This window comes from Microcaecilia unicolor, chromosome 7, assembly GCF_901765095.1.
Source record: "Microcaecilia unicolor chromosome 7, aMicUni1.1, whole genome shotgun sequence".
Lineage (NCBI taxonomy): Eukaryota > Metazoa > Chordata > Amphibia > Gymnophiona > Siphonopidae > Microcaecilia > Microcaecilia unicolor.
This window is the reverse complement of record NC_044037.1, coordinates 292,295,887-292,321,093: the sequence shown is the minus strand read 5'-3', so window position 1 is coordinate 292,321,093 and position 25,207 is coordinate 292,295,887. Positions and strand designations below refer to the sequence as shown.

Below are 25,207 nucleotides of genomic sequence, written 5' to 3'. Positions count from 1 at the left end.
ACGCTAAAGATTTGCAGCTAATCCATGTTAATTACAAAACTTAATCTGTGGTAGATGCAAATTGTTTGCAGTAATTGTTGGACTCATTACCGTTAATACAGGTGAACGGTTGTTAACGTTTCGCTGATAATGTAGCATGCAATTAATTATACCTCTAGAGGTGTAGTTACTATTATACATTAAGAGAGCAATTTTTATAAACCATTTTCGCTCATATAATGCTGACTTATGCACCTAAATGGGCTCTTATAAAAAGTAAGTCATGTCTAAAATTACTCATGCAGCAAGCTGGTGTGTACTTGACAGGGCCGTGCCAAGGGTCTCTGGCGCCCCCCTGCAGACTACCAGTTGGCGCCGCCGCCCCCCCCCCTGTGGCGCCGCCGCCCTCCGCACCTGCCTGGCTCCAAGGCAGCAATTCCCCTCTCTCCCTGAGCCCTACCCTCCCACCCATCCATGCCCATCTGTCCCCTGCCCCCGCCGTTCATCCCGATCAAGCAATTCCCCTCTCTCCCTTCCATGAACCCTGCCCTCCATTCTATGCTCCTCTCTTCCCTGCCCTCCCGCTCCCATGTAGGAACTGCCCGCCCTCTTCTCCCCCCCCCCCCCAAGATCCCTTTCCTTTTTTTTTTCTTTTAAATTTACCTTCCTCCGGCAGCGCGTCAGTGAAGGAGGCGGCGCTCCCAGTCCTCCCGACGTCTCTAGCCTTCCATTGGTTTGCTCAGTGTTCCGCCTTCTTCACTGATGCTGCGCTGCCGGAGGAAGGTAAATTTAAAAGAAAAAAAAAAGGAAAGGGATCTTGGGGGGGAGAAGAGGGCGGGCAGTTCCTACTTGGGAGCGGGAGGGGCAAGGTAAGCACGCAGCGGCGGCGCCCCCCTGCGGCGCTTACCCCGCTTACCGCATCGGCACGGCCCTGGTACTTGAAGACTAGGCATGTTCAGGGGAGGAAATAGGGTAGAGTGGGCTGGGGGTGGGGTCACTATTTATGTTTGTATTTTAATAAAATATGATTCCAAACAATAAAGAGGGCCGAGTGAAGGCCAATACCTATACACACACTCAAACCAACTTCTCATACATATTACAACTTTTTGGAGGAAAAGCCTCAACGCCCAGGCATAAAAAACCTGTACAGGCAGAAAGCAATCATGGGCATAGAAACCTCCAATCGAACACATAAGCTTTTTAGCAATTACCCAGGGAGTCTATGTATGGTGCCTTAATTTTTGCATGGAAATCAAAGCATATTCTTTAACAATGCACATAACTTAATTGGTTAACTACTACTACTACTATTTAGCATTTCTATAGTGCTACAAAGCGTACGCAGCGCTGCACAAACATAGAAGAAAGACAGTCCCTGCTCAAAGAGCTTACAATCTAACAGACAAAAAATAAAGTAAGCAAATCAAATCAATTAATGTGTACAGGAAGGAGGAGAGGAGGGTAGGTGGAGGCTCAGTCCACCAATAAGAGCCAACCTCATCAGTGATGTCACAATGGCTTGATTGCCTGATACTTGGCTCACTTCTGATATTGTGATGTCATAAGGGAAAGGGGGAAAGGGAAATGGGACTTGATATACCGTCTTTCTGAGGTTTTTGCAACTACATTCAAAGCGGTTTACATATATTCAGGTACTTATTTTGTACCAGGGGCAATGGAGGGTTTAGTGACTTACCCAGAGTCACAAGGAGCTGCACTGCACTAACCGATAGGCTACTCCTCTACTACTACTACTATTTAGCATTTCTATAGCGCTACAAGGCGTACGCAGCGCTGCACATAGAAGAAAAACAGTCCCTGCTCAAAGAGCTTACAATCTAATAGACAAAAAATAAATAAAGTAAGCAAATCAAATCAATTAATGTGAACGGGAAGGAAGAGAGGAGGGTAGGTGGAGGCGAGTGGTTATAAGTGGTTACGAGTCAAAAGCAATGTTAAAGAGGTGGGCTTTCAGTCTAGATTTAAAGGTGGCCAAGGATGGGGCAAGACGTAGGGGCTCAGGAAGTCTATTCCAGGCGTAGGGTGCAGCGAGACAGAAGGCGCGAAGTCTGGAGTTGGCAGTAGTGGAGAAGGGAACAGATAAAAAGGATTTATCCACGGAGCGGAGTGCACGGGAAGGGGTGTAGGGAAGGACGAGTGTGGAGAGATACTGGGGAGCAGCAGAGTGAATACATTTATAGGTTAGTAGAAGAAGTTTGAACAGGATGCGAAAATAGATAGGGAGCCAGTGAAGGGTCTTGAAGAGAGGGGTAGTATGAGTAAAGCGACCCTGGCGGAAGACGAGACGGGCAGCAGAGTTTCGAACCGACTGGAGATTAACAAGCGATTACCAGCACAAATTGGCATTAAGATTTACGTGCATAATTTGCTAAGTGTAGTCTATAATGTGGTGTACCTAAATTCTAAGTTACACAGATGAAAAGGGGGCATGGGCATGTCTAAAATCTATGCATGCCGTTATAGAATACACCCGCTCTGCACCTAATTTTGGCATAGGGATTTACACCAAGTGTAAACAAGGAGTAAATGGCCATGACCAAATTTGGCTGCATGGAGAGAATCTCAGTGTATTCTATATATCCCCACAGAAATTTAAGCCTATTCTATAAAATGTAGGCATATTTTAGAGAATACGCCTAGGCATATTTTTTTCCGCGTGGCTCTTTCAGGCTAGCCCTTATAATGCCCATAATATAACTGCTAAACACTTGTCTTAAATGCCTAAACATTTTCTGTCATCAATTGGTCAGCATTTCACCAACCTGCATCAGAGACTTCGGAAACTCAGGGGTCCTTTTATTAAGGTGCGCTGAAAAATGGCATGTGCTGGTGTGGACGCCTGAATTGGAAGCACGCAGGTCTATTTTTCAGAGTACCTGCAAAATAGGCCTTTTGGGGGGCTGAACAATGAACGTGCGGCAAAATTTAAACTGGCATGCATCCATTTTGGGCCTGAGAACTTACTGCTACCCACTGACTTAGCGGTAAAATCTCACGTTTTAACTGGGTGGTATTTGTCAGCGCGGGTACACTGCCAATAGCTGCCCGGTTAGTGCCACGTGCCAGAAATGTTCCAGCGTACTTAGTGGATACGCAGAAAAAATAAAATTACCGCCCGGACCACGCGGTAGCTGGGCAGTACATAAGTAATGCCACACTGGGAAAAGACCAAAGGTCCATCGAGCCCAGCATCCTGTCCACGACAGCGGCCAATCCAGGCCAAGGGCACCTGGCGAGCTTCCCAAACATACAAACATTCTATACATGTTATTCCTGGACTTGTGGATTTTTCCCAAGTCCATTTAGTAGCGGTTTATGGACTTGTCCTTTAGGAAACCGTCTAACCCCTTTTTAAACTCTGCTAAGCTAACCGCCTTCACCACGTTCTTCAGCAACGAATTCCAGAATTTAATTACACGTTGGGTGAAGAAAAGTTCCAAATTGGCGCACATTGGGCATGCGAAGGCACCTACGTGGCTTAGTAAAACGGCCCCTCAATATATTAACGGTGCTAGTCACGCCCAGCTACTGGAACTATGCACATTCATGCCTAAAGTGCCCATACTTTTATGCTTCTTATGACCACATCTTCAATTTAGCCATCATTTCTGCAGGATTTGTGCAAGTATTTTATAAAGATACATAGACATCCTACATAGTAACATAGTAGATGATGGCAGAGAAAGACCTGCACGGTCCATCCAGTCTGCCCAACAAGATAAACTCATATGTGCTACTTTTTGTGCATACCTTACCTTGATTTGCACCTGTCCTTTTCAGGGCACAGACCGTATAAGTCTGCCCAGCACTATCCCCGCCTCCCAACCACCAGCCCCGCCTCCCACCACCAGCTCTGGCACAGAACATAGAAGTCTGCCCAGCACTAGCCCCGCCTCCCCCCACCGGCTCTGCCACCCAATCTCTGCTAAGCTTCTGAGGATCCCTTCCTTCCGAACAGGATTCCTTTATGTTTATCCCACGCATTTTTAAATTCTGTTACTGTTTTCATCTCCACCACCTCCCGCGGGAGGGCATTCCAAGTATCCACCACTCTCTCCGTGAAAAAATACTGCCTGACATTTTTCTTCAGTCTGCCCCCCTTCAATCTCATTTCATGTCATCTAGTTCTACCGCCTTCCCATCTATGGAAAAGGTTTGTTTGCGGGTTAATACCTTTCAAATATGCCAGGTTAGTAGTTAAAATGCATTAAAAAATATTTAACTATAAGACACATCTCCATCCCTTCCTCAATGCCAAAACAAAGTTCTGTGTTAGATGTTTAACAAGGCAGTTATCATGCACTACAGATTAATAGGGTCCGTTAACCGTCTTCTGAGCTCAATGTCAACCATTATCACTTATAAAAGCTGCCTTAAGCATCCAGATGGTTTAGTAAATAGGCTCCCAGGAGGTTTAAAAGCATTAACAAACAGTGTAAATAAAATAAGGTATACTTGTCTTTGCTGCAAAACTGGACTATGATGCCTTTTATGCATTGTTTTCAACAAATTCTTAATAAGTTGCTTGGCATAACTTTGCCTCACAGCAGTTCATCCATTTAGGATTTCAATAAACTTTCACATGTAATTAACTGCACATGAAATTTTACTGTTTGTGAAGTGTTAAGCATGCAAATTTTCTCACAAACAGGGCTTTGCGTTAAAACAAAAATGCATAACTCCATTTTTCACAGACAGCCCCATGTGTGAAAAATAATGCTATTAATATCTGCCTTTGAAAGCTAAAATGGAAAGCTTTAATTCTATTCATCCAATGCATGGTCTAGAAGTTCATTAAGCTAATACTGAGGATTTTGCCAGAACCTTTGGTAGAATCTTCTGAGAGTTGTAGGAGGAAGGATACAAGAGGAATCGGGCGAAAGAGTCCCCTTTATAGTGTACTAGTAAAAAAGGCCCGTTTTGGTATGAAAGGAAACGGGCACTAGCAAGGTTTTCCTCCCCCCCCCCTCGCTCTGTCCCCCCGCCCCAAGTCCCACGGCTTCCTTTCCTCCCCTCCGTTTTCCATGGCTTCCTCCCTCCGTCACTCTGTTCTCCCTCCGAGTTGTAGGCCCGCCCCCTCCCTCCCTCTGTCATTCTCCTTCGCTCTGTCCTCCCTCCGAGTGCCAGTCCCCCCCTCTAAAATCGCCAACCCCTCTCTCCCCCTCTCTTACCGGGGTCCCGTCGGCAGCATTGAAGAGCGAACAGACTCAGCGAGTGTCAGGGCCGTGCCTAGGGTCTCTGGCGCCCCCCTGCAGACTATCAGTTGGCGCCCCCTCCCCCCCCCCCCCCGGTGAAAATGATCGCTCACCACTTGCCACACTGACAGGAATTGTCAGCAATATTCTTAGAAACAAATTGCTATACATTGCAAAATAAGATAGCAGATGTAAATTCTCAAAGTGGACATATTCCAAACGCTAAAATGAAAATAAAATGATTTTTTTCTACCTTTGTTGTCTGGTGACTTTCTTTTTCCGATCATGCTGGCCCAGTATCTGAGTCTGCTGCTATCTGTCCTCTTAACTCCATTTCCAGGGCTAATTTATTTCTTTACTTTCCTCCTTTCTTCTTCATTTCTTGCTCTATATCCATTTCCAGCAATTTCTTCTCTCTCCCTGGGTCCTGTCCTCCCATCCATGTCCATTCTTGTCCCTCTCTGCCCTTCCCTCCTCCATCCATAGCTAGCAATCCTCCTGTCTCCCCTCCCCTCCATTTCCAGCAATTTGTCCTCTCCCTGGGCCCCCATGTCCATCCTTGTCCCTCTCTGCCCTTCTCTCCTCCATCCATAGCCAGCAATCCTCCTCTCTCCCCTCCCCTCCATTTCCAGCAAATTGTCCTCTCCCTGGGCCCCCATGTCCATCCTTGTCCCTCTCTGCCCTTCCCTCCTCCATCCATAGCCAGCAATCCTCCTCTCTCCCCTCCCCTCCATTTCCAGCAAATTGTCCTCTCCCTGGGCCCCCATGTCCATCCTTGTCCCTCTCTGCCCTTCCCTGCTACATCCATAGCTAGCAATCCTCCTCTCTCCCCTCCACTTCCAGCAATTTGTCCTCTCCCTGGGCCCTGCTGCTGCCCTCCCATCCATGCCCTCCCATCCATGCCTGCCATAGGCGGTCGGTGGCCCAACTGTTTGGGGAGGCTAAAGGGGACGGGGTTAGGGGTGGGCCAGGGGCGGAGCTTACCTCCATAAGTGTTTGACAACACACAGAAAAAAAATGTAAAAATAAAAGTCACAGTTAATACCTTTTATTAAATTTAGATATTAGATATGTATCATATGTCAAAGAATAAAGTGGTTGCTCAAAGCATATACTAAACACAATCGCTCAACTGCAAAACACTATGCACAACTTTGTGCAAAAACACACTCAGAACCTTACTGTACCATAAATATTACACTGGGAAGACCCTAATACACCAATATACCACCATACGGAACATGCAGACCGTCAACAATATGAAACAAGGGATCGTAATATCATGATACGTGTAGAGCCAAAAAACACCCTTTTAGGGTGGCTAGTGTTCACAATGAGCTCCTTTTATTAACGACCATATGTAGATCCTTCAAGAGGTAGTGTGTCATGATTTACGCTGTACACCCTTTCTGGTGTTTTGGTGCCAACTTAGTAAGGCCAACACACAATCTCTCCACTGCAAAACACTATATACAAACTTGTGCAAAACACACTCATAGCCTTACCAAACCATAACAGCACTAATTCCAAGGACAGGACGAGCTACAACCTTTATGTGTGGAAAGGCAGCACTATAATTACACCGGGCTCTAAAACACCAGTACACAACCTAGTGAAACCAAAATAAAACAAAAAGGGCTGCAAATACTTCACGCTAGCAGAATACTGCATCTTGATCACACATGAAAAACACATGGCTTAACAGATATGAAGGCAAAATACAAGAAGTCAGACTCAGCATGCAGCAATACTAGAAACATTGAAACTTACATGCAAAATATCACAGATGTACATTTCCAAAAGCTGACATATTCCAATTAATAAATTTTGAATAAAAAATGTTTTCTACCTTTGCTGTCAGAGCATTTAGTTTTTCTATTAGCTTTGGTCCCAGTGTCTTCTTTCCATTTGATATTTTTTTCTCTCATCATGTCCACCATCTTTCTGTGTCCTTATGCGTCCTGTCTACCACCCTATCCTTTCTCCAGTTTCAACATCTGCCCTCAAAGTGTTCCAATCCAGCCTTTAAATTCAGCAATTTCCCCTCCATCCATATAAAGCATTTCTCCTCACTCCCCTCCATCCATGTGCATCTACAACCTTTGTCTTCTCTTCCCTCCATCCATGTCCAGCATTTCTCCTCTCTCTCTTCCACTCCATCCGTGTGCATCTCCTTCCTTTATCTTTCCTTCCCCCCATCCTTGTCCAACATTTCTCCTCTCTTCCCTGCCCTCCACTCCATCCATGTCCAGCATTTCTCCTCTCTTCCCTCCCCTCCATCCATGTGCATCTCCTTCCTGACGTCCCTCCCCTCCATCCATCCATGTCCAACAACTCTCCATTCTCTCCTTCCCTCTCCTCCATCCATCCACCCATATCCTGCAAATTTCCTCTCTCCTCTGTCCCCATTCATCCATCCATGTCCAGAATTCTCCTCTCTCCCTTGCCCTCCCCTCCATCCATCCATCCATCCATGTCCAGGAACTCTCCGTTCTCCCCTGCCCTCTCCTCCATCCATCTCCAGAAAATTTCTTCTCTCCCCTGTCCCCATTCATTTATCCATAGTAACATAGTAGATGACGGCAGAAAAAGACCTGCATGGTCCATCTAGTCTGCCCAAGATATGAGTTTATCTTGAATTTGTACCTGTCTTTTTCAGGGCACAGACCGTATAAGTCTGCCCAGCAGTATTTCCCACCTCCCAACCATCAATCCCGTCTCCCATCACCGGCTCTGGTACAGACCGTATAAGTCTGCCCTCCCCTATCCTAGCCTCCCAACCACCAACCCCTCTTCCCCCCACCTGCTCCGCCACCCAATTTCAGCTAAGCTCCTGAGGATCCCTTCCTTCTGCACAGGATTCCTTTATGCATATCCCACGCATGTTTGAATTCCGTTACCGTTTTCATCTCCACCACCTCCCACGGGAGGGCATTCCAAGCATCCACCACCCTCTCCGTGAAAAAATACTTCCTGACATCTTTTTTGAGTCTGCCCCCCTTCAATCTCATTTCATGTCCTCTTGTTCTACCGCCTTCCCATCTCCGGATCCCATCTTCCCATCTCCCATCATCCATGTCCAGAATTCTCCTCTCTACCTTGCCCTCCCCTCCATCCATCCATCCATCCATGTCCAGGAACTCTCCATTCTCCCCTGCCCTCTCCTCCATCTATCTCCAGATAATTTCCTCTCTCCCCTGTCCCCTCGATCTAAGCCCAGCAATTCTCCTCTCTTCCCTGCCCTCCCCTCCATCCATCCATGTCAGCAATTCTCTCCCCTGCTCTGCCCTCTCCCCTCCTGTCCAGTGATTTCTTCTCTCTCCCTGCCCTGCATCCATACATGGCCAACAATTCTCCTCTCCCCTGCCCTCCCCCCTACATGTGGCAGGCTGCAGCGTTTTTGCGAGGCAGCTCTGGCTCTCTCTCCTTCCTTCCTTGGTTCCCGCTCTGGCTCCCCGATCAGCTGCCCCCCCCCCCCCCCCCGCGTGTTTTAACCTTTACTCTCCGATGTGGCAGCGATGTCAATCAATGAAGAACGTAGAACAGACTCGCTTCCAGCTTCTCTCTTCACACAGTGTCCCGCCCTCGCGGGAACAGGAAGTGCATCATCGCTGACGCTGAAGGCGGGACACTGTGAAGAGAGAAGCTGGAAGCGAGTCTGTTCTACGTTCTTCATTGATTGACATCGCTGCCACGTCGGAGAGTAAAGGTTAAAACACGCAGGGGGGGGGGCTGCCGATCGGGGAGCCAGAGCGGGAACCAAGGAAGGAAGGAGGGAGAGCCCGAGCTGCCTCACAAAAGCGCTACGCTTGTGAGGGCAGCAGGGAAGTCTGAAGTCCACGATTGGGCTGGGGCGCCGGGGCGAAGGTAAGCACCGCGGCGGCGCCCTCCAGAGGAGGGCGCCCCCCTGCGGCGCTTACCTCGCTTACCGCATCGGCACGGCCCTGGCGAGTGTACTGCCTTTCCTTCTCTTCGCTCTGAGCTCTGACTTTGGTCCCGCCCTCATTTCCTGTTTGGGCAAGGGCAGGACCAGAGTCAGAGCAAAGAGAAGGGAAAGCAGCATACTCAAAGGGATGTATGAGGTCAGTGTTATCTACTGCACGTAGCAGACCACATCCGAGGGAGCCACGGTCCCAGGCAGTGTCACAACGTTGGAAGTGAGAATTATTATATAGGATATGATTTTAGGAGACAAAAGATGAAATCTTCACTTTTCTACAGTGTTCTGAAAATAAGGCATCTACTGGAGTCACCTGGGAGGCTGGATACAAATGGACTCTTTTCTAGGAATATGCATTCATTTGAAATGTCAATGTCAATTACATAAGTACATTAGTATTGCCATACTGGGACAGACCAAAGATCCATCAAGCCCAGCATCCTGTTTCCAACAGTGGCCAATCCAGGTCACAAATACCTGGCAAGATCCCAAAAAAGTACTAAATATTTTATACTGCTTATCCCAGAAATAGTGGATTTTCCCCAAGTCCATTTAATAATGGTCTATGGACTTTTCCTTTAGGAAGCCATCCAAACCTTTTTTAAACTCTGCTAAGCTAACCTCCTTTACTACATTCTCTGGCAACAAATTCCAGAGTTTAATTACATGTTGAGTGAAGAACAATTTTCTCCGATTCGTTTTAAATTTACTACATTGTAGCTTCATCGCATGCCCCCTAGTCTTAGTATATTTGGAAAGCGTGAACAGACGCTTCACATCTACCCGTTCAACTCCACTCATTATTTTATAGACCTCTATCATATCTCCCCTCAGCCACCTTTTCTCCAAGCTGAAGAGCCCTAGCCGCTTTAGCCTTTCCTCATAGGGAAGTCGTCCCATCCCCTTTATCATTTTCATCGCCCTTCTTTGCACCTTTTCTAATTCCACTATATCTTTTTTTAGATACGGCGACCAGAATTGAACCTCAAGTCTGTTGCTGCATGCCAACCCTTTAATAAAAGGGCCCCTCAGAGAGCAGAATGTCATGCCCCACAAGATCAAACTGTAAAATAAGTGCCTTATGAATTTCACTCAATGAAGATCTCGCTTTATCAAGCAAAGAAATTAAAACCACCTCAGTACTCTGACAGGATCTAAACCCTGATTGGGATGAGTGCAAAATATCATGTTTAAACAAATAGTCATTCAATCGAGAACAAAACAGACCTTCCACATGCTTTGTAAATAATGGAATTGAGTCAACTGGCCTATAATTTGAGACTAAGGGGCCCTTTTACTAAGGTGCAGTAGGCCTAATGCAGGCCTACCGTGCACTAAAAGGCCACTACCGTGGGATGCACTGACGCATACCGTGGTAGCTTCCTGCTCAGCACATGCTAATCCCATACTGCTATTCCCTCCCTATCTCGGATAGCCTAAAACTACTCGGCGTCATAATTGATCGCAACCCGACACTTGAAAGCCAAGTAAATTCCACTACAAAGAAAATGTTCCACTCAATGTGGAAACTTAAACGTATAAAACCTTTCTTCCCATGAGATGTATTTCGCAACTTGATACAATCAATGGTTTTGAGCCATTTGGATTACTGCAACGGAATTTATGCAGGTTGTGAAGAACAACTAAATAAGAAACTTCAGACCGCACAGAATAGAGCAGCCAGACTGATCTTTGGAAAATCAAAATTTGAGAGTGCCAAACCTCTTCGTGAAAAATTGCATTGGCTTCCCACCAAGGAACGTATTGCCTTCAAGGTTTGCACTTTGGTCCACAGGATTATTTACGGCGAAGTTCCTGGATGCATGTTGAACGCCCCAGCCTACATGTCGGACCTAATAGAACTACCACCCAGAAATGCAAAAAAATCCTCCCGCACATTCCTCAACCTTCATCCTCCCAAATGTAAAGGCTTGAAATACAAATCAATGCATGCATCAACCTTTTCCTATACAAGCACACAGCTCGGGAACTCACTACCACGTAACCTGAAATCGGCCTACGAAATGACCAATTTCCGCAAACTCCTGAAAACTTATCTCTTCGACAAAATATATCATAAAGAACAACACGCATAACTCTACTTTCTTTAAGTTACTCAGGAATGTTCTTTAATGTCTTTTGCTTTCACACTATCATGTACCTAATGTCTATGACTTCAACACTATTATGTATTTCACCATCATGTACCTAAAACTTGCTGTAAAACCAAATGTACATTCTTTTCCATTTCCAGTATCCACGATGAATTGTAAGCCACATTGAGCCTGCAAAAAGGTGGGATAATGTGGGATACAAATGTAATAATAATAATAATAACCTCATAAGTCTACCACCCAGAAACAGTTCCAGTCTATCCTGAACTTACTTAAATTTGCATTATCCAGACTGCAACGGACTTAGATACAAATCAACTTATGCATCCAGCTTTTCTTACATAAGTACACAACTGTGGAACGCTCTGCCCAAAACCGTGAACTCTATCTATAACCATCTTAACTTCAGGAAGTCGCTGAAAACCAACTTGTTTAGGAAGGCCTACCCTTCTGACCCAAATTAACTTTCTACTTCCTGCGACAGTAAAACTATGGACCGTATTGGACTTTTAACACCACTCTCTCCTTATTTCGTTGCTTTATACTCACGTTACTTATATGCTTACTACTATATTGTGTATTTGTATTTTTACCGAACTGGAGCCTGCCTCCACGGTACTGTGTAAGCCACGTTGAGCCTGCAACTAAGTGGGAAAATGTGGGGTATAAATGTGTTAAATAAATAAATATGGGGCCCTTTTACTAAGCCACATAGAGGGGCATAATTGAATGGCAGCGGCCATCTACATGGCCGGCGCCGCAAAGAGCAGTCCCGAACCGTATTATCGAAAAAGAAAGCCGGCCATCTTTTGTTTCAGTAATACAGTTGGGGCCAGCCAAATGTCAGAGATGGCCGGGTTTGAGATGGCCGGCATCGGTTTTCGCCGATAATGGAAACCGATGCCGGCCATCTCAAACCCGGCCAAATCCAAGGCATTTGGTCGTGAGAGGAGCCAGCATCTGTAGTGCACTGGTCCCCCTCACATGCCAGGACACCAACTGGGCACCCTAGGGGGCACTGCAGTGGACTTCAAAAATTGCTCCCAGGTGCATATCTCCCTTACCTTGTGTTTTGAGCCCCCAAATCCCCCCCAAAATCCACTACCCACAACTGTACAACATTACCATAGCCTTAAGGGGTGAAGGGGGCACCTACATGTGGGTACAGTGGGTTTGGGGGGGGGTTGGAGGGCTCCCATTTACCACCACAAGTGTAACAGGTAGGGGTGGGAGGTGGGCCTGAGTCCGCCTGCCTGAAGTGCACTGCACCCACTAAACCTGCTCCAGGGACCTGCATACTGCTGTCATGGAGCTGGGTATGATATTTGTTGGCATAGAGGCTGGCAAAAAATTTGTTAAAATTTTTCTTTAGGGTGGGAGAGGATTGGTGACCAATGGGGAAGTAAGGGGAGGTCATCCCCGATTCCCTCCGGTGGTCATCTGGTCAGTTTGGGCACCTTTTTGAGGCTTGGTCATGAAACAAAATGGACCAAGTAAAGTCGACCAAATACTCATCAGGGATGCCCTTCTTTTTTCCATTATCAGCCGAGGACGCCCATCTCGTAAGCACACCCCAGTCCCGCCTTCGCTACGCCTCTGACACGCCCTCGTGAACTTGGGTTATCCCTGCGACGGACTGCAGTAGAGGACGCACAAAATCGGCTTTCGATTATGCCGATTTGGGCAACCCTGAGAGAAGGACGCCCATCTTCCGATTTGTGTCGGAAGATGGGCGCCCTTGTCTTTCGAAAATGCCCCTGTTATTGTTAATTTGCCAAGACCTAAACAAAAATGAGAACTGCATCATACACAGAGACATGATTTGCACACCTTGTTTAAAAAATGCATGCGCGTAATTTAATCATGTATAATCTTGCAATAGCAATACCCCTATATTTATATCTGTGTATAAATATATGGGGGTCTCCTGATAGCATGCACTCAGTGGCGCACCAAGGGGGGGGGGGCGGTGGGGGCGGTCTGCCCCGGGTGCACGCTGCTGGGGGGGTGCCGCGCACCTGCCGGCTCTTCGTTTTCATGCTCCCTTTGCCCTGGAACAGGTTACTTCCTGTTCCGGGGCAAGCGGCATGCACCCGGGGGGGGGGGGGGGCGGGGCGCATCGGCGATCCACCCCGGGTGTCAGCCCCCCTAGGAATGCCACTGCATGCACTGTCAGCAAAGAACGCAACCTCTTTGCAAATAATGCATACTCTTTCCAAAAAGGACACACTATCTAATGAGTGCCCTCTCTTAATAACATAACTTTCATAACACAAAAATACCTGAAATAATGAACAAAATGAACATTTATGAAAACAACAAGAAACAAAAATGTTCTCTTTTTTTTCCCAGTTCAAATTATTAGCATTTAAGCCAAATTCAAGAACAAATACAAGACCACTCCCCACCAATCCACAGGACAGGACATAATTTGATCCCACCAAATCTGCACATCAACAGATTGCCAAAAAAATATCCAAAAAAATCCAACACTTCAAAAATGACTTCTTCATAGTTCCACACAAGGCAAACAACATTCCACCAAGCAATGGTAGATGCTGCAGTATTCTCTTTCCATTTGGACAAATTATGCTGACTCGTTAACCCCATCAGCACATCAAATAGCCTCAACTTATCCTTATGTAACAGATGAGATAAAGCCACTAACCTTAATATAACAATCTTATAAGTAAGATCAACTGAATATTAAAAATGTCTGTAACCCTTTCCTAAACCATACCCCAGAACTGTTTTAAATTTAAACATACAGACAACATACAGTATAGCTAAAAGTACCCACATCCTTACTCCACACCTATCAGTTATGGTGAGGTGAGCTTGTGTGAGCAAGGGATGTCTTTCAAAGAGTGAAGTCTTGCCTCAGACTTTGACTTTCTATGCTCTGAGTCTGGTTCCCATTTTTTTTTTCTGAAGAATTTTAACTAGTGCACGCTGACTGCACTCACCTTTCCTTCCAGTTTGGGTACCCTTTCTTGCTCATAACTAACACAAGAACTTGCTGTTCCATAGATTAACTTCTGTTTTTCTCCATTTCTAGACCTCAGAACTGCTGCAACCGATACAGCACAATTTCAAGCCATTTATATAGTTCTCTCCATAAAACATTCAGAGTATGGGATTGGCCGTCAACTCAGCATTTCTGTAGGTCGGTGCAACACATAACTCTGATTGGCTGGATTGCATTTGAAAGAGGAGTGAACACTGAAACACATGGTATGGGATGTTCCACTATAACATCTACAGCAGGTGTTCTCAACGCAATCCTCGGGACACATCTGGCCAGTCAGGTTTTCAAGATATCCACAATGAATATGCATGAGATAGATTTGTAAACAGTGGAGGCAGTGCATGCAAATTTAGCTCATGCATATTCATTGTGGGTATAAGTCTGACTGGCTAGGAGTGTCCAGAGGACTGCGTTGAGAACTCCTGAGCTATAGTAATAAGAAAACTCTTGTACTATATCTTCAAAATGGCATTAAGAGCTGCTTATTCCAGACTTATGCATACCACTGTATCAGCAGATAAGATACAAAGGGCCAGATATACAAAGAGGGGCATAATCGAATGGGGCGCCCAAGATTTCCTGAGGGCTTCCTTGCAGGACGTCCCCGCGAAGGGGCGGGGAAACCCGTATTATCGAAACAAGATGGGCGGCCATCTATCATTTTGATAATACGGTCGGGGATGCCCAAATCTCCACATTTAGGTCAACCTTAGAGATGGTCATCCCTACAGATGGTTGTCCCCGATTTTTGGCGATAATGGAAACCGAGGACGCCCATCTCAGAAACGACCAAATCCAAGCCCTTTGGTCGTGGAAGGAGCCAGCATTCATAGTGCACTGATCCTGCTGACATGCCAGACATCAACCAGGCATCCTAGGGGGCACTGCAGTGGACTTCAGAAAAAGCTCCCAGGTGCATAGCTCCCTTACCTTGTGTGCTGAGCCCCCTAACACCCCCCCCCCAAAACCCACTCCCCACAACTGTACACCACTACCATAGACCTTAGGGATGAAGGGGGACATCTACATGTGAGTACAGTGGGTTTGTGGTAGGTTTTGGAGGGCTCGTATTTACCACCACAAGTTTAACAGGTATGGGGGGATGGGCCTGGGTCCACCTGTCTGAATTGCACTGCAGTACCCACTAAATCTGCTTCAGGGAGCTGCATACTGCTGTGATGGACCTGCGTATGACATTCCTGCGTATGACATTTGAGGCTGGCAAAAAATATTTTTAAAGTTTTTTTTAGGGTGGGAGGGGGTTAGTGACCACTGGGGGAGTAAGGGGAGGTCATCCCTGATTCCCTCCGGTGGTCATCTGGTCAGTTCAGGCAACTTTTTGAGGCTTGGTCGCAAGAAAAAATGGACCAAGTAAAGTCGGCCAAGTGCTCGTCAGGGATGCCCTTCTTTTTTCCATTATCGGCCGAGGACGCCCATGTGTTATGCACGCCACAGTCCCGCCTTCACTATGCTTCCAACACGCCCCCGGGAACTTTGGTGATTCCCGCGATGGAAAGCAGTTGAGGGCTCCCAAAATCGGCTTTCGATTATGCCAATTTGGGCGACCCTGGGAGAAGGACGCCCATTGCCCGATTTGTGTCGAAAGATGGGCGCCCTTCTCTTTCGAAAATGAGCCCAATGGGGGCCCTTTTACTAAGCCACGTAAGCGTCTAAGTGCACCAATTTGGAGTTACTGCCCGGCTACTGTGTGGCTCTTGTGGTAATTTCATTTTTGGCGTGCGTCCAATACGTACATCTGAAAAATATTTTTTTATTTTCTGGTGCGCACCCGCTAAGCACGCCAAGTGGCAGTTGATGCGCGTAGGTCATTACCGCCCAGTTAACATGTGAGACCTTACTACTGGGTCAACCGCAGGCAGTAAGGTCTCAGACCCAAAATGGACAAGTGGCATTTTTAATTTTACATCACGTCTATTTTCGTCAAAAATGTTTTAAAAGGCATTTTTTTTTTTTGCAGGTGCGCTAAAAAATGGATCTGTGTGCGCCCAAAACACGCGCCTACACTACCGCAAACCATTTTTCAGTGCACCTTAGCAAAAGGACCTCTTAAGCCTCTTATGCAACCAGTGTCAGAGCTAGCTGAATAGGCTGCATTTTGATAATGGTTATACGGATAAAACCTTCCACAAAAATCCATAAAATGGGAGGCGTGAGGCGCGGGCTAGAGACCGGCCAAAAATTTATAAGCAGAGGAGCAAAATTCAGCTGCTCTGTGCATAACCTCTACAAGTTAATTGGGCCACTGAAATAGTCTCCCCCTAGAGTGGGTAAAATTAGTGGTTAATTTTATAAAAGCCCACTGCTGCAGTTAAAGCACTGTTCTAGCTGCAGAAAAGGCTTCAAACAAGACCCTGCCTATTTTTACTTGAGGTCTCTTCCGCAGAGCTTCCAAGCTACCCAGTTCCAGGAGGGAGATTTTTAGGCCAGTCCTAGATTTCTGACAACCTCATCCTGATTAGGGTTGCCATATTTTGTCCTCTAAAAAAAAAGGACACATGTCCCGCCCCCTGCCCCGCCCCTTTCACATCCTTGCCCCATCCCTGTCACATATTCCCCCCCCCCCCCCGGGTCACATATTCCCTTCCCCTGCCCCTCCCCCTGTTACTTCCCCTCCCCTCCCCTTACTTACTATCTACTGCCCTGGTGGTCTAGTGACCTCTTCGGGGCAGGAAAGAGCCCCCTCTTTCCTGCCCGGAGCGCTGCCCGTGCCCTGCATCCTGTTGCTGTGACGGTCTCGGGATTCAAAATGGCCACCGAGAGTTGAAGTCTCACAAGGCCGCTTCAACTCTCGGCGGCCATTTTGAATCCCGAGACCATCACAGCAACAGGATGCAGGGCAAGGGTAGCGCTCCGGGCAGGAAAGAGGGGGCTCTTTCCTGCCCCGAAGAGGTCACTAGACCACCAGGGCAGTAGACAGTAAGTAAGGGAACGGGAGGCTAGGATAGGCCCGCCATGTCCGGGTAAATTCGGACATATGGTAACCCTAATCCCGATGCATCATAGGACCTGCAGCACTCATTTTCAGGGTAGAATCAAGGACTACAAATATCACACTGCTTTGAGATGTAAATTTAAAACCAGCACTGGTGAAAAAAAAAAGTCTCCCTCCTGGAACTGGGTAACTTGGAAGCTCTGCAGAAGAGACCTCAAGTAAACACACACAGGGTCTTTTTCGAAGCCGCCTGAACTGCAGCTCTGCTTCCATTTCTCTCTGTCTCTCATTGCTGTCTGGTGTACCCTGATTGCATAGCAGAAGCATAGATCATTTGCACCAATGGTTTCCTGCATTATCCTCTGGATCAAGCATTTTTATTTCACAGTAGCACGTGGAAAGAAAGTCAATTGCACTATTGCTAGCATGTGGGCCATCTCTTTGGAAGACCGCTCTTCAGGGGGAAAAAAAAAATGTCCTTGTCATTTATCTTTTTAAATTTTCATCTCGCACGCAGTGAGAGCCAAGTCAGGAGCATGCAATCAATAACAGTTAACAAGAACAAAACCTCGGTTGTGGCACTTACTGGGGGAGTTCAGCAGGCGTGACTTTCGGCAGTGATAGGCCGCCTCCTGCTCACAGTATTCGGCGCCATTTATCATTCCCTCGAGCTGCTCCGTGCTGCCGTTGTAGCTGAGGTGCATGGAATATGGTCTTCCGGTATCAGATCCTTGGACTTTGATGAGCCCTGGGTTGTTATGTTTTACCGTTGTCCACACTTTATCTTCTGTGGAAAACAAAATGATGGTGGTGTTATCGTAAAAGAGATGAAGAGGTAAAACCAAGTTATATATATTTTTTTGTTATCTTTTGGAGAAACAGAGCAGTAACAGCAGCAGCATCTTCAGTCCAGACGTCCCTGTGATATATACCTAGCCCCAAACAGATAGGAATTGTAGAGCACAGAGTTTTATTTACAGAAGTCAGATAGTCTGCATTTCACAGAATAACAGAATACTATCCAAAAATGTTTTATACTCATACATTGAGACCTGTGAGGTTTAAGACTGGGTAGAAGCTGATTCTGCTTCCTCTGACGTTACTTCCAGTTCTGGGACAGGGAACCGGGGGAGCTGACAGCCGTTCGACTGGACCTTGCACCCCCCAGGAGGTAAGAGAGATGCGCGTGGGTGGAGGTGATGCATGTGGGGGAGTATGCGGGGTGGTGATGCGTGGGGGTGATGCGCTGGGGGGGGGTGCAGCAGCGATCCGCCCCCAGTGGTAGCCGAGCTAGGATCACCACTGTACCCTTGACAATTCTATCACACCGTGCCTAGATTTTGGGAATGTCCCTGACCCTCCAATGCCCCATCTATGGCCTTAACCCCTTTTGAGTTGCCCAAGAGACAATTTAGGCATGCAGTGTTATAGAATAGTGAATAGGCAGATCCATGCATAATTCCTAATTAGTTCCAATTAACCTCAATAAATGATTGTTAACACCTCATTAATTAGTTTGCACATAGATGTGGGATCTGCATCCAATTTTGGGTGTCAAATTTCGGCAACCTTTACAGGATCTGTCGCAGGGGCGTAGCCAGACACCCAAATTTGGGTGGGCCTGGGCCCAAGATGGGTGGGCAGAAGAACTCCGCCTTGTCCCACAAGTGATTTGGTCTCTCCCTCTCTTGCCTGAATCCATGTGGTCTCTCAAACATCTGCCCTTCCCTGAATACCTTTTAAATAGCAGATTTTCACCAACAGCGAGCAGCAACCAATACACACTGCTCATGCTGGCCCCACAGCCTTTCCTCTGATGCAACTTCCTGTTTCCGCATAGGCCGGAATACATCAGAGGGAAGGCCTCGGGGCCGGTGCGAAGAGTATGTATCAGTCGCTTCTTGCTGCAGGCAAAGATCTGCTATTTAAAGGGTATGCAGAAGGGACAGTTGGGAGTTTTTGGTTGGTGGGGCTTGAGAATCCCTGCCAGCCACATTATAGATGTGCTGTACTGGGTGGGCCTGGGCCCACCCAAGCCCACCCTTGGCTACGCCACTGATCTGTCGGTTAATTACTGAAGAATAGAGAACAGAGTGATATAACTAGGAAATACTCCTAACCTCAGCCCCAGTCATACCTTAGGTTCACAGACAGAGGCCTTAATTTATCTCCCCCCAGATTCCCAGGGGTTCTGCCCGCACTCTGCATAATCTGTCTTTCAGTAAGAAAAGGTTTTTGACAATAACCCAGAACTGCTTTTAAATTTATAGCGGCGATTTCGCAATGTAAAATAGGCTAACCATCTTTTAGTCATTTTCCTTTACAATTTAATTTCATTTGCAGTCATTAAGTCTGAGCTCTAGTTCTCATTTTATCACTGTGGCATGAATTCATTTCCAGTGAAGCAACTGGCCAAGAGCTGAAAGCAAAATGTAGAGTGAGATGGACAGGCTTGGAAGACGAAGGATCCATTTACCGATTCCAGCATATCAAAAGTTAAATGACTCTTTCACAATGTATTTCTTAAAAAAAAAAAAAGAGATATCCTGTTTAATTTTAGGATACTATTAGTGGTTTTATTTAATGGCTCAGTTTAACAGTGGATAATGTCCTGTGCTATCAGTCCTGGGAGACAGTTTTGCAGTAAAAGGCTGTAACGCCTGTAAATCCTTTCAGGCTGGGTTTTCCCTGTATAAGCATCCCTTCATACTGGCTGCACATCATTGGAGGAAAAAATATTTAGGGGCCCTTTTACTAAGCCACGTAGGTACGTACGCATGTCCTATGAGTGTCAGTTTTGAACTGCTGCCTGGCTACTGCATGGCCCATGCGTAGGATTAATCCGCAAACGAATCTTTTCCGGAGATGGGAAGGCGGTAGAACGAGAGGACATGAAATGAGATTGAAGGGGGGCAGACTCAGGAAAGATGTCAGGAATTATTTTTTCACAGAGAGGGTGGTGGACGCTTGGAATGCCCTCCCGCGGGAGGTGGTGGAGATGAAAACAGTAACGGAGTTCAAACATGCGTGGGATATGCATAGAGGAATCCTGTGCAGAAGGAATGGATCCTCAGAAGCTTAGCTGAAATGGGGTGGCGGAGCAGTTGGGGGGAAGAGGGGGTGGTGGTTGGGAGGCGAGGATAGGGGAGGGCGGACTTATACGGTCTGTACCAGAGCCGCTGATGGGAGGCGGGACTGGTGGTTGGGAGGTGGGAAATACTGCTGGGCAGACTTATATGGTCTGTGCCCTGAAAAGGACAGGTACAAATTCAAGGTAAAGTATACACATATGAGTTTGTCTTGGGCAGACTAGATGGACCATGCAGGTCTTTTTCTGCCGTCATCTACTATGTTACTATGTTACTATGTAGGGTTACCATATTTTGTCTCCCAAAAAGCAGGACACATGCCCCGCCCCCACTACATGCCCCGTCCCCTTTCACACCACACCCCGCCCCTTTCACGCCCTCGCTCTGCCCCTATCACATTTTCCCCTCCCCCTCCCCCACACCCCGTCACCCCGCTCCCCTTACATTACTACTGCCCTGGTGGTCTAGTGACCTCTTCAGGGCAGGAAAAAGCCCCCTCTTTCCTGCCCGGAGCGCTGCCCTGCATGCATCCTTCCTGTTGGTGATCTCGGTGCCGATTCAAAATGGCCACCAAAAGTTGAAGTCTTGCAAGGTCACGTCAACTCTCGGTGGCCATTTTGAATCGGCGCCGAGATCACCAACAGGAAGGATGCACGCAGGGCAGCGCTCAGGGCAGGAAAGAGGGGGCTCTTTCCTTCCCTGAAGGCGGAAGAGGTCACTAGACCACCAGGGCAGTAGTAACTAAGGGGAGGGGAGTCTAGCAATCTGCCCGTTTGTCCAGAAATCTGGACAAACGGGCAGATTGGCAAAACCCGCCCGGTTGCCTGAACATGTCCTCAAAAAGAGGATATGTCTGCGTAAATCCGGACATATGGTAACCCCACCCATGCGGTAATTTCATTTTCTACGCACACCCACTACACGCTCCGGAAAATTTCTGGGGCGGTGCTAACCTTGCGGTAATCAGTATTGTACGCACGCTAATGATTACTGCCCGATTAACATGTGAGACTTTACCACTAGGTCAACGGGTGACAGTAAGGTCTCAGGCCCACAATAGACGCAGGCCAATTTTTATTTTGCTGCACATCCATTTTCTGCAAAAAAAGAAAATAAAAGTTTTTTTTTTTGCATTTACGCTGAAAAATGGACATCCGATCCACGTGTATACACCAGCGCAGGCCACTTTTTGGCACACCTTAGTAAAAGGACCTCTTAATATTAATTCAGATATCACACCACTTTCCCCCCCCCCAAAAGGACAACAAAGTCTCATCAATCAGTCTATAAAGTCCAACCAAATTATTAAGCTTCCCCATTTTCTGTGTGATTTTTGATTCAATGCACAAAAAATAAAAGTATTTTGAAAATGTCAGTTACTTATTCACACACACTGTTATCAATCTGCATAAATCAAGATGCTGCTCCACTAATCCCTGTCATAAACACAGTGCAAGCATCCGGATTCTTATGAAACATCAATTAAAACCTGAAAAACAAACTTCACTAACTGTCATTAATTATAATGCTCAAATTAAATGTTCAGAAAAGGAGGGAAAATGCCTCAGAACACTAGGATACTTAAAACCACATCTAGCATTCTGGGACTTTTTCCTCCTTTTCTGAGAACATTTAATTTCAGCATTATAATTAATGATTGTTATGTGAAGTTTGTTTTTGCGGTTTCATTGGCGTATACTTCAAATTGCCCTTGATTAAGTTCTAAGTATTTCTTGTGAAGCGTCAACATACCATGAGAAATGTATGTAAATGGAAAGGTTTAAACATAGGAAGGAATTCATACTACCAGGTACTCATATTTACACTTAATTAAGGTAGGAAAATGTGAGCCATGGAATGGAACAGTAGAAAAAAAGAAATGAGATGTAACAGTAAGCCAAGAAGAAATGCAACAGAGGCAATAAATTGAAATGAGATATTTTGAGGAGTCAACTCATACAGTTGCTTTCAAAATCATGATAGCATAGGGGTCCTTTTACTAAGGTGCGCCGAAAAATGGCTTGCACTGTTGTAGGCGCGTGTATTGGACGCTCTCATAGGTCCATTTTTCAGCGTGCATGCAAAAAAGGCCTTTGTTGGGGGGAGGGGCCCGAATATGGACATGCGGCAAAATAAAAATTGGCGCGCATCCCATCTCTTTGAGAAAATTTATTGCAAGGATCAAAACACATGAAGTCCAAACACACTAATAGAAATGCATCAATACACTCTCTTCTGAATTCTCTTACCCCATATTTTCACAACACTTAAAAGTCCACCCACAGATAAAAATGTTATACCCTATGTTCTCTTACTATTGTTCTATCGCCCTATCTTTTCCCCATTGTAACATTCCAGGGTTTCTACACCCCAAACGATTTTGACTTGTAACCCATAATCGTATTATAATAAATTGTATTTCCATCATTCACAATGTATTGTAAGCCACACTGAACCCGCAAATAGGTGGGAAAATGTGGGATACAAATGCAATAAATAAAAAAATAAATAAATTTACATAGTAACATATTAGATGACGGCAGAGAAAGACCTGCACAGTCCATCCAGTCTGCCCAACAATATTTATTTATTACATTTGTACCCTGCGCTTTCCCACAGATAACAGGCTCAATGCGGCTTACATAGTAAATAGAATTACAAAGTCTTGAAGGAGAATGTTACAAGCTGTAGTAAACATAGTAGTAGTGGGGTTTTGAGGATATGTAAATTGAGCATGGAGAGGTAAACAAAGATAGGATGAGCAAAAGGAGAAGAGATTGGGAGGGGTAAGGAGTAGGAAGGATGAAGAGGAAGAGATTGAGGAATGAGCATAAGGAGATTGTGAGACATGGTCTAAGGTATAATAATCGTCAGGACAGGAATCATGTGGGTGGGGTTAAAAGTTAAGTTGGGTCATTAGGGTAAGCTTTCTTGAAGAGATGGGTCTTCAACATTTTTCTGAATGGTAGATGGTCGTTGATTGTACAGATGGATCTTGGCAGCAAGGGGGCATGCGATGAAGCTGCAGTGTGGTAAATTTAAAACGAATCGAAGGAAATTTTTCTTCACTCAATATGTGCTACTATTTGTGTATACCTGACCTTGATTTGTATCTGCCATTTTCAGGGCACAGACTGCAGAAGTCTGCCCAGCACTAGCCCCGCCTCCCCCCACCAGCTTTGCCACCCAATCTCCGCTAAGCTTCTGAGGATCCATTCCTTCTCAACAGGATTCCTTTATGTTTATCCCACGCATGTTTGAATTCCGTTACCGTTTTCATCTCCACCACCTCCCGCGGGAGGGCATTCCAAGTATCCACCACTCTACTTCTGTGAAAAAATACTTCCTGACATTTTTCTTGAATCTGCCCCCCCTTCAATCTCATTTCATGTCCTCTAGTTCTACTGCCTTCCCATCTACGGAAAAGGTTCATTTGCGGATTAATACCTTTCAAATATTTGATCGTCTTTATCATATCACCCCTGTCTCTCCTTTCCTCCAGGGTATACATGTTCACGTCAGCAAGTCTCTCCTCACACGTCTTGTAACGCAAATCGCATACCATTCTCATAGCTTTTCTTTGCACCGCTTCAAGTCTTTTCACATCCTTAGCAAGATAGGGCCTCCAGAACTGAACACAATACTCCAGGTGGGGCCTCACCAATGACTTATACAGGGGCATCAACACCCCCTTTCTTCTGCTGGTCACACCTCTCTCTATACAGCCTAGAAACCTTCTAGCTATGGCCACTGCCTTGTCACACTGTTTCGTCGCCTTCAGATCCTCAGATACTATCACCCCAAGATCCCTCTCCCCATCTGTACATATCAGACTCTCCCCGCCTAACACATACGTGTCCCGTGGATTTCTACTCCATAAGTGCATCACTTTGCATTTCTTTGCACTGAATTTTAATTGCCAAACCTTAAACCATTCTTCTAAATGTGTGTGTGCAATCCACAACTCCACACCTACTATGCCCAAACCTTGTCCCCAGAAATGCCTATCCTCAGGTCTGCCGAAAAGTAATCCCTGCTTTTTTCAGCGTGTTCACATTTTATTGATTTTATTTGTTATTTCATTTCACTTTTACTGCTGCTTGTGTCATTTCATTTACTTGACATATTAAAAAAAATAATCATCTAAAAAATGAAAAAGACATGACAGGGTCAATATTCAACGTGATTTAACTGGTCAGAAACATCTCCTGGCCAGTTAAATTGCACTAACCAATGAAATGTAACCAGTTAACAGTGCTGAAAATAATTGGTTAGTGGCAAACTCAAAACTGGCTATTTTGGCGGTATTCCGAGGTGGAGTCAGCAGTTGGCTGGTTAAGTGCTGATATTCAGAACTTAACTGGCCAGTTTAACTGCATAAATAGGACAGCGTAAAAGCCCAGGCAGTTTTGTTACCACGACTAGATTATTCCATTTCGTTATATTTTCGAATTGCAAGCAAATTACGCAGCCCTTTGCAACTACTATAAAATACCTCTGTCTGGTTGGTTTGTGGTTGCCAACTGACCAGTGTATACATTTTAAGGTCATCTAATTCATTTTTAAATCTATATTTGGACTGACCTCAGAGAGGCTAGGAGATTGGGTTTCCGTCTCTGAAGGGTATTCGCTTCGAAAACACCTTCCCTTTTTTTTGGGATGAGACTATGGAACATGCTGCCACCAGATCTAACACGTATATATTCCTACTTCTCCTTCAGGAAGACTTACCTGTTTGACCAATAGTTTGGATGTAAGTATGGTCATGAAACCATCTTTCTAGGGGGGATGGGGTTCATCATATTGTTTATTCAATTGAGATGTTAATTTCCCTCAGCTTTTGAGACCTTCTTGTACCGTAAACCACCTTGAATCCTTTTGGAAA

General features: G+C 45.9%; 1 protein-coding gene across 4 annotated transcripts in view; it reads right to left on the bottom strand.

The window, feature by feature from the left end:
• The window catches only part of CNTNAP5 (contactin associated protein like 5), a 531,488-nt gene that overhangs the window by 206,170 nt on the left and 300,111 nt on the right, over nt 1-25,207 (bottom strand). For 3 of the 4 annotated variants that reach the window (XM_030209382.1, XM_030209384.1, XM_030209383.1), the window contains one exon: nt 17,820-18,017. In XM_030209382.1, coding sequence (XP_030065242.1) covers nt 17,820-18,017 — 198 coding nt within the window. Of the gene's footprint in view, nt 1-17,819; nt 18,021-25,207 lie in introns of all 4 variants that reach the window. The other variant, XM_030209381.1, reaches the window with a different exon arrangement.